At 42.6% G+C, this 16,968-nt stretch overlaps 1 protein-coding gene across 12 annotated transcripts in view; it reads right to left on the reverse strand.

The window, feature by feature from the left end:
• The window catches only part of RNLS (renalase, FAD dependent amine oxidase), a 367,960-nt gene that overhangs the window by 161,782 nt on the left and 189,210 nt on the right, over window positions 1-16,968 (reverse strand). For all 12 annotated transcript variants that reach the window (XM_045039886.1, XM_045039889.1, XM_045039890.1 and 9 more), the window contains one exon: window positions 841-1,014. In XM_045039886.1, coding sequence (XP_044895821.1) covers window positions 841-1,014 — 174 coding nt within the window. The remainder of the gene's footprint in view (window positions 1-840; window positions 1,015-16,968) is intronic.

Raw genomic sequence — 16,968 nt, forward strand, 5'->3', positions numbered from 1 at the left:
CGTTAGTTGGTGATTTTATCAAGCGAGACGTCTAACTAACGGCTTGATGAAACCATCCCCTGCACCATAAAACAACACAACAAATTGAAATGACGATTCCCTTCAAGAATTTAGTCATTTTCCATCATTACAGTTTATTCTTCAAGAAAAGCAGTATCTCAGGGACCATGCTAATCCTACAAATAAGAATACCCTTTCTCCTTTATTCCTAAGATGAGCATCATGTTTATTCTAGCAATTCAAATCTAATTTTAATAACAACCTTCCACAAAAAATGTGGAGTGGAGATTTTAGCCCTAGTATTCTAGTAAAGCTCTTATGAAACCTTTTACCTATCATTGTCGTTATATTGTAGACAAAGTAATTTTGTGTAGTCGTCCGGATGAAAGTTAGGTAAATAAAATTATACGGAAGTGAAGGGTTTTCGTAACATAGTCAAATTCACTTTTTTACTTCTAGCCTGGGAAGTGGAAAGAGCAGCGCTTACCAAATTTTAAAAAGAGCCAAACGAACAAAACACAATGAGTAGAGATACTTCTGCATGTAGATCGACCCATATTAAAGCAATCACACTTGGGCCATTTTGAAATCTTCAAACTTCTGACACGATTTTCATGAACTTGGTAATACGAACCATGTGGGGAATGATTTTTCTGAAAAACTTTGCTGGTTGCACTGTGTATTTTATTATTGGCCAAATGTGACATTAAATTTTATCCCCTGTGGCTTGGAGTTAAATGCTTGCTCTGTTCAGAATGGCAACACTCAATTAAACAGCATTTTTCGTGATCTACACCCACCATTGTTACTGTATTTAAGGGAAATAATGGGGGTACTGACCTATATTGCGTTTCTTATTATCGATGGAGATGAAGCGTGTGCAGGGATTACTGGTGATGTACTGTCCAGCCCAAGGGACATCAATCTTCGTGCCAGCTTCATAAAAGAGGCCCAGAGCGTAGCGAGAAGAGTAGCGCACAGACTCCAGTTGCTGCCTTTGGCATTCACTAATTACTGCGGGAGAAAAAGTACAGGGCATCAAACTTGAAAACATCATCTTTCCTTTCAGTGCATCAAACACAAAACCCCTCTAAGCCAGTCCCAACCGTGCCCCTCACCTCCGTCTCACTCATGATGAATGTTGAAAGGCAGTGCAAGCTAGCGTCAGCTCTGATTTTTTTTCAGAATGATCACTGACCTTGGCACAACTGCTTTTATCAGGCTGGAAGTCCAAACTCTAGACCAGCATTCAAGGCTCTCGAAATCTGACGCCGAGTTGCTTTCCTAGCTTTGTATCCTAGTTATTATCTGACAACATTAGAAAATCCTTATCCTGAGCGTTTTCTGTGAGACAGGGTCTTTGCCACACACTCGATATAGGCCTTTCACTGTATCCTAACAACCACCGTATAGAGAGTGGTATTTGCATGTTCCCGGTAAGAAGGCTAATACTCCATTCCTTATGGACCGCTTTAAATTCTTCCACGTCGTATAGGGACTTATTTATCTGTCACCATTCTTGCAGTGGATCAGAACAGTTCCTTAAGCATGGTGACCATGCCTTAGGCATCTCGGTCATAGCCTCTACCCTACTCATTACACTACTCATCCAAAAACGAAAGGATAAAGGAACAGAAAGGCAAACACAGACACACAAAGTTAGTTAAAATGTAGGAGTTAAATATAGCAAAACCTTGGTTTGCAAGCATAACTCGTGGTGGGAACATGCTTGTAATCTGAAGCACTTGTCTGTCAAAGTCAATTTCAAGAACGATTGGCTCAGTGGTGATCACGTGATGTTCAGTGTCGCAGAACGAGCTACTTGCAATCCAAGGTTTTACCGTAATCAATCAACAAATGGAAAAAAAAAACAGGAAAGGAATTAGGCAGGCTAGGGTTCAAATTCTGACTTTACCATGTGACATTGGTCAAGCTACTTATCCCGTTTTTAAAAAAAATTTTGATGTTTTTATTTTTTGAGAGAGAGAGAGAGAGAGAGAGAGAGAGAGAGAGAACAAGTGGGGGAGGGGCAGAGAGAGAGGGAGGCACAGAATCGGAAGCAGGCTCCAGGCTCTGAGCTGTCAGCACAGAGCCCGACGCGGGGCTCGAACCCATGAACCGTGAGATCGTGACCTGAGCCAAGTCAGACGCTTAACTGACTGAGCCACCCAGGTGCCCCTCAAGCTACTTATTCTAATTATAGTCTTCTTGTCTATAGGTGGCAATAATAGTACAGGATGTTGTTAAGTCGCATGAAACAATACATAGCACAGTGCTTGGCATAGGATAAGGGTTCGCTAAATAGTCACCTTTTCTATTATAGAGAAGAAAATGTTTAGCAGGGGCATTGTTCCATGTTGGGATGGGGAGGGAGGAGATTTCCCTCGCTTTTCAATCTCCACCTCCAATCTTCCTACCCTCAAGGGTGTCAGGGAATCGCTTGTTCATATCTGTGCTGCATCAACGATCTGGGTTTCAGAGGCCATAGTTCGATTCCAAAGGCTTAGGTGGGATGGCTCAGATACGGAACATACACAATTTTTTCACTGAATTATTGAAAACAATCCTAATCTAAAACGGAAGGGATAGGCAGACCTCCGGGCTGGGGAGTGCTTTAGCTAAACCTTAGGGAAGTGGCTTTAGGAGGTAGACAGAAGGTTAAGAACGATATTCAATGAATTATTTAAGGACACTAAGAACCCTATACATTATCATAGTGTATTCTTGGCCACAAAACATTTTTAGAACTGAGACCTCATTGAATCTTCACAAAAACCCTGACAGGTAGGTGTTTTTCCATCCTCGATTTACACCCCCAGGGAGACAATGTTCAGAGAGGTTAAGCGACTTGCCCTGGGTTGCACGGCTTCCAAGTTGTGTGGCCAGCGAGCCAGAACTCTCACATCGGAGTCCTGTTTATATCCTGGTTACTCCGCGCTCTGACCTCCTGAGCCGTAAGGCTGAGCTGCAGAACGAACATCGGCACCCATTTCTCCTGTGACATTAATGGTTATTTCGCACTCAGCTTAGAAGTAAAAGCATCATTCCTTTTAACCATCATTTTCGGCCTTATTAAAAGATTGAATTGTGTGATGAACGAATGATCTGACGCTGGCCTTGTGACGCTCAATGTCTCTTGGGTTTCATTTTATTATTTGACCCGCTTCTGCACTTACACCTGGATGTTATGCTTCCCGCTTTCTGAGAGGGGCGAGGGGAAGGAGACCCTTAGTGAGGGTGGAGCATGTGGCAGGTCTGCGTGGGCTTATCGCGGTTGCGCATTTGATCGGTTAAGAAAAAAAGCAACAAAACTGTCCTCGGCCATGTAGTAACTGAAAGGGCCTAAAACTCTCTCTCTCTCTTTTTAAAATTTTATTTTTACTAATATGATAATAATGTGAATAATTCTAAAATTATGATTCTATTAATATAACAATTAATATTTATTAATATGTCAAATTGGTTTCCATACAACACCCAGTGCTCATCCCGGCAGGTGCCCTCCTCAATGCCCATCACCCACTCCTCCCCCCCCCCATATTTAACCGAACTGAAGGGCCAACCAGGCTGACAACCAAACTGGACCTCCCCCTGCCCCTCCCCCACCCCAACATTTGCACATTTAACCAGGCTTTATTTATTTTTTTACTCATTTTCTAAATGTTTATTCATTTTTGAGAGAGAAAGAGAGAGCGCGAGCCGAGGAGGGGCAGAGAGAAAGGGGGACAGAACATCCCAAGTGGGCTCTACGCTGACGGCAGAGAGCCCAGCGCGGGGCTCGAACCCATGAACCTCGAACTCACTGACTTCATGAAGCCGAAGTCAGATGCTTAACCAACTGAGCCACCCAGACACCCCTTAACCAGGTTTTAGACAAGCTACGGAGGGGCAGACAGTACTGGGTAGCTCTGTGAAAAGGTAAAACTTGTCAGTGTCTCCAGACACGGGAGTCAGATATAAACGGGAGCCCCACGGAGGACAGGGAGGCAGGACTTCTGATGGAAACAATCTCAATCTCTGGACACATTCACCTACAAAAATTCATCTTCAGGACCTGAAAAGTGTCGAGTTGTTGTAGAACCTAAACACAATGGCGTTATTTTGTTTGAAAATTTCTTCTTACGCAGAATACTGAAGGGGGCATCCCCAGGTCCCCAATACATGTATTTTTGGCAAGTAAAATGATAGTTTTTTTTACTAGCACATATTCAAAAGGGCCGTATATCTGCAAAACAAGGCTCATAGAGAAACGCCCGATTCCAGCAAAATGCGTCTTTACCTGGATGTCCCCCTCACTTGATTCTCGGCCACTAGGATCATATGACTGCACTGCATGGCAATGTGTGATGTGTGCCACATGGAGGAGATGAATGACAGAGAGAGAGGGAGAGAGAGACGAACCTGAGCTGCACTCCTGAATAACATCAAGGGAGTGATTTCAGTTTTTTGCTTCCTAACCTGTGAAAGAAGGCTGCACATACAAATTCTGCCTACTTCTTATGTTTTCTGGTGATGATCTCATTCATCCATCCATTGCCTACTTTGTACCGGGCACCGTTCTCGATGTCAGGGCCATAAAGCAGAAAGCGAAAGTCCCCGCTCTCGTGTAACTTACATACTAGTGGTGGAGAGGCCAGTTATAAATCAATAACCAAGTCAATGGCATGTCAGCTGGTGAGAGGAACTGTAAAGAAAAATGAAGCAGGATAAAGGGATAAAAGTGACAGGTCTGGGTGGTGAGGCCAGTTTATGTAGGCTGTCAGGGATCTACGTCTCCTCTGAGGATTTTATTCTGATTGACATGCGGAGTTACTGCTGGTTATGAGCCAAGGACGGATATCACCCAGATTCTGTTTTAAAGACTATTATCCCAGCCACAGGCAAAGACTCCAAGAGAGGAACTGGGCACACAGTGATTGGAATCATGTTAAAATGACACTCAGAGGAGCATCAGAAGCGGTTACGGTTTGGATGGAATATGTGTGTGTGTGTGTGTGTGTGTGTGTGTGCGCGCGCGCGCGCACCTATGTGTGTATAAATACATATTTATATTCCATATTTTATACACGTGTGCATGATGTGTGTATATGTCGCATATACACGTACACGTTTATAAATATATATCAGGTAATTTTCTTAATGTTTATTTATTTATTTTGAGAGAGTGAGAGAGCGTGCACGCTGAGCAGGGGAGGGGCGGAGAGAGAGGGAGAGAGAGAATCCCAAGCAGGCTCCGCACTGTCAGCGCAGAGCCCAATGCAGGGATCGACCTGACGAACTGTGAGGTCATGACGTGAGCTGAAATCAAGAGTTGGATGCTTAACCGACTGAGCCTCCCAGGGGCCCCTATCCTGTAATTTGTAATCGACGATTACCATACATGCCGAAAAGTATGCCTTGATGAATTTTCATAAAAATGTGCCAGCATAATCGCCAGCCAGATTAAAAAACAGAGTATTACCAGAACTCCAGAAGCTACCTTCTCCCCACTTTTCAGGCACTCCCTGCCAAGGATAATCAGTGATTCTGAATTCTAACCCCATGGATTAGTTGAGTTGGTTTCGAATGTCACATAAACGGAATGATGTGGCGCATACTCCCGCTGTCCTGGCTTCCTTCACCCAACACCACTAAGCTTGTGATATTCACAAATGCTGTTAACACGTAGTCGTGGTTAGCTCCCACTGCTGGAGAGTTCTGCTGATATAGATATACTGCCCTTTATGTATCCCTGCTACTGTTGGTAGACATTCGGATCGTTTGTAGTTTTGGGTGATTACAAATGTAACGCGAAGAACACATTATGTGTTTCTCTTGGCTATATAGCTAGCACTGGATCACGGGGTCCCCTTACGCTCAGCTTGCGTAGATCCCGTTCAGTGCTTTCGAAAGCCATTGTACCACTCTGCACTCCGCCCTCGGTGCACAGAAGTTCAGTTGCTCCTCATCTTCGTCCACAATTGCTACTCTCTGCCTTTTGAACTTGAGGTGATATCACATTGTGGTTTTAATCTGCGTTGCTTGAGGACTACTATTTTGAAACCTTGCCGTGTTGATTTGGATATCCTTTTGTGATCGCCTGTTCAAACTTTTGCTCGTTGTTCTTTTGGGTTGCCTGCCTTCTTCTTATTGTTATGTAGGAGTTCTTTACATATTCTGGCAGGAGTCTTGTACGCGACTCGTAAAGACTTTCTTCTCTGTGGCCTGCATTTTTACTCTCTCCATCGTGTGGTGTGATGGACAGAGTTTTCATTTTAATTTAATACAATTCACCATTTTTTCTTACTAGCACATTCGTGTCCTGCTTAAGCGCTCTTTACCTACTCCAAAGCCTTGAAGACATTTTATTTATTTACTCTTTCCGAAAACTGTATTGATTTACCTTGCCTAGGGTTTTGGGCATATTTGGAAGGTAAGGCAGCCATGATCCCTGTGGGCTTGGAAAGGTGGTCCGAGGGGCAGAGATCAAATGGGGCAGAGATGGGACACTCCTTCTCACCTACTCTACTTAGACAAACAACACCTTTCTTCTTCTCTAATTCTTGAAGTTACAATCTAAAAATAAGACACTAGATCACATGCACATTGAGTCAAGGACTGTGACCTCAAGAGTGTTGTGTGTCCAGCTCCTCCCAACAAAAACGAGTATAACGTGGGCATCCAGTAAATATTCACGATGCATCCTCAACTTAGAATATTTGGGAAGTGCACAAATGCAGAAAGAGGCAAAAGGGGAAATAATCACCATAATTCTCACTATTCAGAGAAACAGCCACTATCATGAACATTGTGACATTTTTTTTCTTCAGTATTTTCCTGACTTTATTCTTTAAACCTGGCTGTGCTGATATCACACATACAATTCTGCGTACTGCATTTTTGCTTACCTTATGACAAAAAAAAAATCTCATCATAAGCACGATTTGCAATGCCCCCATAAAATCTGATGCAATGGACGTCTGTGTGATTTGCTTAACCATTCCATTCCTGTGGGACATTTGTTTCCTTTGTTTGGTCCGTTGTAGTTAAAGCTGTTATGTATATCTTTGTGCATCAATCATTATCTGTGTTCTTAATCATTTCCTTAAGACAGAATATTGGAAGCGGGATCACGGTTAAATTGATTTTCAGAAAGACTGCACCAATTTATACTTTCGTTAATAGTACGTACTGAAAGACCCACTTCCCTGTATCCTTGCCCGTGTTCGGTATTACCCATGTTTCTTCATAATTCAGTAGGAAAAATAGATCTTATGTTGGTCTTAACATAGATTTCTTCTCTACTGATGGGACTAAACACTCTTCACTTATGTAATTTATCTTTTGGAAATAATGTGCTCCTATTTTGCTAATTGATCTATTAGATTCTTCACGTCATTTTGCTGATTTTTATTAATGGGTGATCTGTTATAGAAATTCTCCACTTATTGCATGTTATGAAATTCCTCCGATGTGCTGTTTACATTATTAGTATCGTATAATATATTATAATACATACGGAGGCCATCTGTCAGTTGTTTCTTCTCTCTCTCTCTCTCTTGCTTGTTGAAACACGGAGAGACCGAACCTTGGTTTGCACTGGTTACTGCTGCTCCCCCATATCCACTTCTGCCCTTCTCTGCGCTGCTCTGGGCCCAGGGTTACTGCAGCCTCTGAAGGCCGAATTCCCTCGAGCTCTGGTTTCTGGAAGGCTGTGGCCAGTGCGAGGCATGGGCAGTAGACTGCAGGGTGGAAGGAGACGGAGGCTGGAGGCTGGAGGCTGGTTTCTTCTAGCAAAGCCCTCTGAAAGCAAAGCATGCTACCTTCCACTCTTATGGCCGGTAGAGTCCACCTCTTTTTAAAAAATGTTTTAATGTTTATCTATTTTTTGAGAGAGACAAAGAAACAGAGCATGAGAGGGGGAGGGGGAGAGAGAGGGGGAGACACAAAATCTGAAGCAGGCTCTAGGCTCCGAGCTGTCAGCACAGAGGCTGAAACGGGGCTCAAACTCACGAAGCACGAGATCACGACCTGAGCCAAAGTTGCTGCTTAACTGACTGAGATCCACCTCTTAAAAGCAAATCCTTTTGCCCAGAAGTATTCTGAGTGAGAATACCTTGTGATCTCTTGAAGGTCTGTGTTTTCATAGGTAAACAAATCACTTCATCTATGGAGATGAGTTTCTCTTCATCTCTAACTGACTTTTTGGCGTAACAGCCAATATTTCAATGTTAATAGGACAGAAGACACCTTCTAGCTCCAACTTGACATTCATGATCAATCCATTATCAATAGTGTCATGAATGGTAAATCTGCTCACTTTGATGGCTGGTGCTCAAAGCCTTAACCTCTTTCCAGAAGTCTGGTTGCTTACAGTTGATTACAAGTGATTGCTAATTTCCCGGTTTGCCACTAGATATAAGGATTTCAGCTCGGAGACAGCTGAACTTAGGAAGTCAATTTGTATTATAACTATTTAAGTGCTGCATCAGGGGGCACTAGCTGTTCTTGGTCTGTTTATTTATTATTGCTTTAAAAAAGTTTTTTTAAGTTTATTTATTTTGAGAGAGACAGAGACAGCATGAGCAGGGGAAGGGCAGAAAGAGAGAGAGAGAGAGACAGAGAGAATCCCAAGCAGAATCTGCAATGTCAATGCAGAGCCCCACACATGGCTCGAACTCATGAAACCGCGAGATCATGACCTGAGTTGGAACCGAGTCGGATGCTTAATACACTGAGCCACCCACGCACCCCTATTATTGCTTTTTTTTTAAAGTTTGTATTTTAATTCCAGGTGAACGACACAGCAATTCAACACTTCCATATGGCTTTTTTTTTTTTTGATCTTTTATGCTGAATTCCAAGAATGGCAAATTTTATGCGCCTTCTCAACTCCTACATTAGCCCATCTGATCCTGTGGTTACATGAAGCCAAGAGCATTTTAGCCAGATTAGCCGATTCCTCTTTTCTCAAAGTGGCAGTAGAAACAGCGCCGCAAGACCCATTTTCCATAAATAGCTCTCCTAGCCGGCCAATACAGACTTTGAACTTTTTACCATTCGTGAGTCATTCCTTTTGTGTAAAAGCATCACAGAATCAGTCTTGTTTCACTTCACCAGGAACAAATTGAATGCTCACTTGGACTCTATAGGTACAGAAGTCATTAAGCCTGGGAGCACAGTTTCAAAAATAGTTTTAGCAAGCAATAAATCTAGAGTTTATTGGTGACAGACTTCAGCAGTTACATCAATGCGGGATTTCCCTGGGGAAATATATTTCTTTCGTCCTGAGAGGCACCTCTGGAGTCAGAAAAACTGGGGTTTGAATTCTGGTTCTGACGTGTATCTATGTGACCTTGGTCAAGTTGCCTAACGTCTCCAAGCATCTGTTGCCTGGTGAGATGGGAATAATGACAGTGCCTGCCTTAAAGGATTGGCAAGAAAATTAAATGAGGTGATAGTACGTGCTTAGCACAGTCAAAGGCACGTGATCAGTGTATTGCGAAAACCCAACAGTATCGTTCTTGACTTTAAAAGCCTTGGGAAGTGTCGATGTGTGTATCATGCTTCAGAAAAAAGTTTTTAACAAGCCTTTCGAGGTAACATCCTAACATCTCAAGCATATCAGGATATTACTAAGTCAAAGACAGCTCTTTGGCTGGTAAAGTATACTGGATACACCTGACTGGTCAGAGCCAAGGGTCAAGAAACCAACATTCTTCTTTGAAAAGTAACGAGTAGTGATGATGCCAAGAGTATTTCAGACAAGAGTTTTTTTTTTTTTTTAATTTAACATAAATTGGGGAATTCTTTAGCTATCGGATTCAGGATGCTGAATATGTAGAGACTTATCTTTTGGGGAGGAATAGAAACCCACACTCCAGGGGATCCTTCCTGTGGTCTGCCCGCCGTTACAGTTTCTCAAGCCTAATCCTATCCCGCAATGGTATAAAAATGAGAAGTGCCCAAGAAAAAGGTTTCTCTGTGTGGTCTTTCGGTCGCTTGATAAAAACGTTTTGGCAAAAGCTTAGGATGAATCTAGTTTTCCACTCCTGCGTTGAGGCAGAAAGCTAACGGTCACCTGGATGCCGACGTTCACGGGTGCGTTTCACCAGCTGCTATGCCCACCTGTTGTTTGGAACTCACCGGAACGCATTAAAAAAGCATAGGCATAGGAGGACAATGAGGTGCATGTCTAGTGAGAGAAGTTTGTCCTAACGTGCCCCAAACTTTGGGGGACCCTCACGATCAATGCGTTAAGTGGAATCAAAGAGGGAAGAAAAGAACATCAAGATACCTAATGTTTCTAATATAATAATACTTCATTGATCCTGGCCTTATCTTTCTTTCTATAAGGATAAAAATAAATTAGAGGAGCACGTTGTGAGGCGTCCAGGAGTAAACAGGCAAATCTGCCCCACCAGGCTAGGATGTCTTTGCAGTAGAGTGAAGGCTCAAAGGGTCAGGACCGTGACCAGCGTTCGTGAAGAACCTGGTCCCCCCTTCTCAATCCAGGAAGAGAATTCCCATCCCTGCTGCGTCCCCATCTCCGGGATCACAAAGAACCGCGTGTCAGGGAAACAAGACAATGTTTTCTCACTGCTCTCTGCTTCTACTGCCTTCCCGCTACTCCACGCTGGTGGCCTTTGAAAGAGACTTTTTAGCCCTCCAGACGTGCCTGTAAGCTGGCTTGCCATAAGGCCCCTGACTTTCCCGCAACCACACCAAGTCTCTGCTGCCTTACAAACTCGCTAACCACTCTTCTCTTTATCTGGACGGAGGGCCTGTGACATTAAAACGGCTCGATTGTCTCTCTGGCACCTAGTTCTAACCACGGGATTAGAAAAATTAAAAAAGTTTTTAAATGGAGGACCCGTTTTCTGAAAGAATGTGGGGTTATTTAACTCCAGCATCGTCTTCCGTAGGCTCACTGTGCACCCAGCCCTACACCAGTCAGACAGATTGTGGACTGAGACATAACATAACGTGCCCCTGGTGATTAAGGGTTTTATCCTTGGGAGGCTTCCCTTTGGGTTTCGAAACAGAAACGTAGTAGGCTTTCCCGTCGTCTTTGCACAACGTACACAGTGAGTCCCAAACCCACAATAAGAAGGTTGGAAATGCTAGCCTTATTTCCCTGCGTTTCTAAACTTTTAGGCTACTGTGCCATCGTTGTTTTTGTAGGAGAAGTACCGAGTTTCAGACAAGAGAGACTATGAAAGTAAAGCACTGTGCGCGCGATGATGCAAAATGTCAAGGAATACCGTATTTTACAGCCACTCGTCCCAACTTACCCATTTAATTACTTTATGGCCGTGGCGTTCTTGAGCATGTATAGTCGTTCCAAAATTCATAGTAATAAAAACGTTGTTACATGCCACCTCGCATTTTTATACAGATATATATTTTTATATTGATGGCCAGAGTTACTTTGTACGGAGGCAACGACTTGGCAAATTAATAATCTAATTCAAAACTTTTATACTTTTAGAAATCAGAAAGCAACACTTGCAGGGGCCTGGAATCTGCGGTATCGAGGTAAAATGTCCGAGTCCGGTAGCGTAAGCTCCAGGACACTGGGAAATATGTTTATCTTGTACTTGGCAAATCCGCTAATTCTCTTCTGTTTACAGAGCAGCAAATGCCCACGATGCTCGGCGAAAGCCAAAGAGAATAAACTGGACGTGGGGGGAGAAAAGTGGAAGTGGCAGCTGACCTCATCATTGGAAGCGTTTTCCTTACTGTAAAATCAGCATAATCACCCCTATAATGAATACAAATCTCGGTTTGATGAAAAACTTCATCTTCCATCTTCCTATCAGCTTACCTTTTCTTTGTAATACTTTTAAAGTTCCTCTTACCCATATACTAGTCTTTACCTTAGTAAACTACTGTCCTTTTGTCTTCGTTATCTCTCTCTTTGTTTTTTTCATGAGAGAGAGAGAGAAAGAGAGAGAGAGAGAGAGAGGGAAATTCAGCAGAGCGAGGGCAGGGGAGAGGGGCAGAGTAGGGGGGGCAGAGCGGGGAGGGAGAGAGAACCTTAAGCAGACTCCGTGCTGTCAGCATGGAGCCCAATGTGGGGCTCGATCCCACCACCCTGAGATCATGGCCTGAGCTGAAATCAAGAGTCGGACGCTCCACCGACTGAGCCACCCAGGTGCCCCTAGTATTTTTGTTTTGTTTCCATTTTATTCATGCTATTGAGCTGAATGTTTTTACTGCCGGGTTTCAGTCATTTCTCCCTATTTCTCATCTGACCTTTACGTCACGGCAAATGTTTGACCTGAAAGATCTGATGACAGAGGTCCTCCTTAGCTGAAGGCTCGCATTTCTGAGCCTCAGCACAAATCTTGATGTATGTAAATAAATGCATATCAATATAATGCGATATATACATTTCACCTCACTTTCCTTATCTGTTTGTTAAGTAGTGAGTATGTGAGTATGACTGACCTTACAAGGCAGTTATGAGGATTAGATTGGAAATTTTATATTCTAAATATTACCAAAAAACATTTAGAGATGTTATATTCTAAATATGATAAGGGGCGCCTGGGTGGCTCAGTCAGTTAAGGGTCTGACTTCGGGTCCGGTCACGATCTCACAGTTCATGAGTTCGAGCCCCGAGTCGGGCTTTGTGTCGGGCTCAGAGCCTGGGGCCTGCTTGGGATTCTGTCTCCCTCTATCTCTGCCCCTCCCCCACTCACGTTCTGTCTTTCTCTCTCTCAAACATAAATAAACTTAAAAAAAAACTTAAAAAAATAAATAGGATGAAAAGTTTTAGAAATTTTGTACTCCACATATTAGAAAAATTATGTATGCAAAATACTCAGCACAGAGCAGGGACAAATAAAAATTAACAATGACAATTATCCCTGCTGTGCTTGACATCGCAAGGAAAGGGATGAACAAGATAGACTTAACTGCTATGGGAAGGTATAGTTGCCAACAGGAGATTCACAAGTGGGAGCCAGGAAGGAAGAATACAAAGAATTTTTCCTGGCTCGTCTCCACAAAGACGTTTTTATAGCTTCAAGATATTTGCTCCTGATCTATAGCTTAACTTTAGCTGAATACCATTTCATCAAAACGTTCACCCTATTAAAAAGATTTTTGTAACCAGGTATCCATTGTTAATCAGAGTTGGTGTATAACTTAACTCTAATGCAATCAATCACCGCACCTCTGTAACCTGAAACCCAGTAAGCAGTTTTCTCCCTTCTTATGACCCATGGTTCTATCATGTGGTGTAGAGTCAGAAACATAAATCCCTCCTTCGCTTTCCTGCCCTGACACACCCACCCCACACACCTGTTTACTCCTGCTTGCAGGTAAATGTGTACATCTGCTCGGGTGTGATCTCCGTGATGGGATGACAAACGGGGTCTCATGTCTGTGTTACTTAAAGAGCAGATTCCGAAGAGCAAACCTTTCCCCACACCTGTGTCTGCTTAGGGACACTCCAACGATCACAAGGAAACTTGTGGGACACAAGGAAACGTAGGGACACTCACCGATCGCAAGGAAATCCCGGGTAAAATTATGGCGTTACCTGCTGAGATCTTTTCAGACATTATCTGGTATCACGGTAGGTTATGGATGCCCCGCATGTACAAGAAGAATTCAAGTGGAGATCCTCCTTCCAAGCTTCCACCCGCCCCCGCCCTCATTTCCAGCTTAGGCAGCACACAGGCTGTCCTGCTCTGACGTCCAGCTGGTGGCCGGCTCTCGGCCCCTGCTCTCCTCCGCCTTACACTCCAGTCCCCCTCCCCGCGTGTCCTCCTTCTCACCCAAGGTGTCCTGCCATCAGGAAGATCTCGTCTCAGCGAACCCATTGCCTCCCGTTCCCTCTCTCTTTCATCCTACTTAGGAACAAGACGTCAAACAGGACAGAAGAAGTCCTTGCCCAACATAAATTGAAAGTGGCTTTATGTTTTTTTTTTTAAGTTTATTTGTTTATTTTTGAGAGAGAGAGAGAGAGAGAGAGAGAGAAGGAAGGGCAGAGAGAGAGTAGGAGAAGGAATCCCAAACAGCCTCCATGCTGTCAGCACAGAGCCCGACGCGAGGCTCGATCTCATGAGACCTCATGAGATCGTGACCTGAGCCAAGATCAAGAGTCAGACGCTTAGCTGACTGAGCCACCTGGTGCCCCAAAGGTGGCATTAATAGTAAGTGATGCAGGGATCAGGAGAGCCACATGCTTGCTACTGAAATCAGAAGTAATAAAGGACCATGCTTGTAAGAGTCCCCTGATGTCCGTCCCCTTCCGAATCTCATGAAACACTCCGTCCACGTCCTCATCTGGCATTTCCTCAATACCCAGTGTCCACTATCAATAAAACAATTGAATCGTTCTCCGTCTTATTTGAGCAAATGGAAGTAAGTCTATTTTGTTAATGATAAATAAGTTTTTGTGGGCTAGACTGAGATAGCAGATGAGAACTTTGGTTCTAGGGGAACACACATTGCTAATCTGAAACAACAGATGACCAAAAGGGAGTTTATAACCCAAGAGCTGCCTGAAGCGGGAACTTGATTTACGCTATCGTTTCTCACTCAGTACCGATTTCACCCTGCTAACTGTCCTCCTGCACAAAGATTCGGGGACACGGTGCAAAACGAGAACATCCGAATAGGCAGTCCGTACAAAAATTAATTCACCTCTATTTCAAATAATGCATATTGAGAAATGGAACTGAACGATGCAGCAAATAAAATATTGATTTCTTATCTGCGATATAGATGAGTCAATGTCATTCTGAGAAATTTAACTTTTTAATTTGCTAACCTGGTGCTTGTATTTTATTAGCAATTGCAAAAGAATAATCCGTTATTCTCTCGCAAGTGTCGAAAAGATGATGTTGTGGGGAAGACAGTTCCATCTATTATTCCAGCATGGCTGGAAAAAGCATGTAGTCTTTTCTGTTCTTTGCTAGTCCCTGAATCTCCTGCCTTATTTCCATGGTGGCGGATACCACAATCCGGGTGGGATCATGAATTTGCCTAACAATTGTACGGCAAGTCAGTCGTGCGAAATGCAAGCAAATTCTTCTGCTGCATACCGTGCGGCTACTTAACCATACAAGTAACATTTATAAACATCACAGGTACAGTAAATAAACATAAAATCATACATTTACATTTATAATCTGAAAAGAACCCAGATGGCTTTGGTAAAGAACGGAAAACTTATTTTCTTTTCCGAACAATTTTTCTCTGTTCTAATGGTCTTGGTAAAAATACCACCCTCCAGGCTGATGTACTTCGCACATAAAAAACAATGTAACACCTTACACTTCACCAGAGATATCAACCCATTAATTAAAAATCATTTATTAAACTTTAATGAATTCTTTTATACAGGCAAATTCTCTTGGAACAAAATAATATTTGTATGGCTCATTAAAATCAGACAAGATTAGCTACACCTGAGCTTTCTATTTTCTTGAAAATAATTCACAAATACTCTTTAAAAAGCTCAAATCCAACATAAGGTGTCTTTTCCATGTCTCTCTCTCATACTCGCAAACACACACGTAGAAACCATTTTTTATTCACTTCTAAACTTATTCATTCAACTTGCAGTAGAAGACAACTATATATTAACTATTACTGGGGAAAAATGCAAATTTATGTTCAGTAGAGTGCTTTAATGTCCAAGAGTGAGTTCAATTAAGGAAAGGGACTTTCTTTGTTTTTGCTCATTTAAATGTGAAAATGTATTGCTATTTCAGCAGGATAACTTTTTCAAAATAAATGCCTTTTTCATATCCTAATAAAATGGCCAGTTTTTAATAATGTTTGGAACAAAAAGAAATTCTTCCCAGACCAAGGTTTTGTTTTGTTCTGTTTTAAACTGGGGGAAAACACAGTGATAACATTTAGCCCACTGCTTTTATTTTTCTCATCTTCCTTTTGATCCCCCCTCCTGCTCTTTCTTCCAAAGAATGAACGAAACTGGAAGAATTATCGATCTGTTGTGTGATAAATGGTCGTGAGTTATTTGATTTGAGTTTCCTTGATAACCAGTGTGGCAGATAGATTTTTTCCATTTGGTGGCAACAAAACTCCTCATCCTACATCCTTTGTACCAAAAGGTAGGGTCTCTCTCTATCCCCTTGTCTGGAATCTGAGTGTGTGCCTAAGGCAGAACTGACACTATGTTACTTTTGAGTGAAGTCATAAAAAAATGACCCGATTTATGCTTGGTTCTCCTGGGACACTCAGTCTTGGAACCCGGCCACTATGTTATGAAGAATCCCAGGCCACTTGAAAGGATACATAAGTTTCCGGTCAACAGCTCTAGCCTACACCAGCGTCAACCCACAGACATATCAGCGAAGATGCCTCCGGAAGATATCATCCCCCCGCCCCCAGCTCTTGAATCTTTCCAGCTGAGACCCCAGACATTGTGGAGCAGAGATAAGCTGTCCCCACTGTAACGTGTCCAAATTTTTAACTTGCAGAATTCTTGATGTAATATGATGATTGTTTTGTCACTAAATTTGGGGGGGGGATCTGTCGTACTGCAATAGAAAACAGCAACAACAAGGGAAGTCAAGTCGATCATCTTTTCAGATGTTTACTAACCATTCACTTTCCTTCTGCTTGTTGCCTGTTCATAAACTTTGCCCATTTGGATCCTGCATTGTTTTTGTTTCGCTCATGTATTCTGCAATGCAATCCTATACTTGTGACATATATTGTCAATGTATTCAACCGGTGGCTTGTTAGGTGATAGAACACTTTCAACTTTACATAGTCAAATTTTTCAATTCTTTTCCTTTTTAAATTTTGGTATTTTGTGCCTTTTTGAAAGAAAAGCTTTCCCAGTTGAAGGTTATTTACAAAAGAAACTTCCATTTTCTTTTTTTTTTTTTTTTAGTTTTTTTTTTTAATGTTTATTTATTTTTGAGACAGAGAGAGACAGAGCATGAATGGGGGAGGGTCAGAGAGAGAGGGAGACACAGAATTGGAAGCAGGCTCCAG

Source organism: Felis catus, chromosome D2, assembly GCF_018350175.1.
Source record: "Felis catus isolate Fca126 chromosome D2, F.catus_Fca126_mat1.0, whole genome shotgun sequence".
NCBI lineage: Eukaryota > Metazoa > Chordata > Mammalia > Carnivora > Felidae > Felis > Felis catus.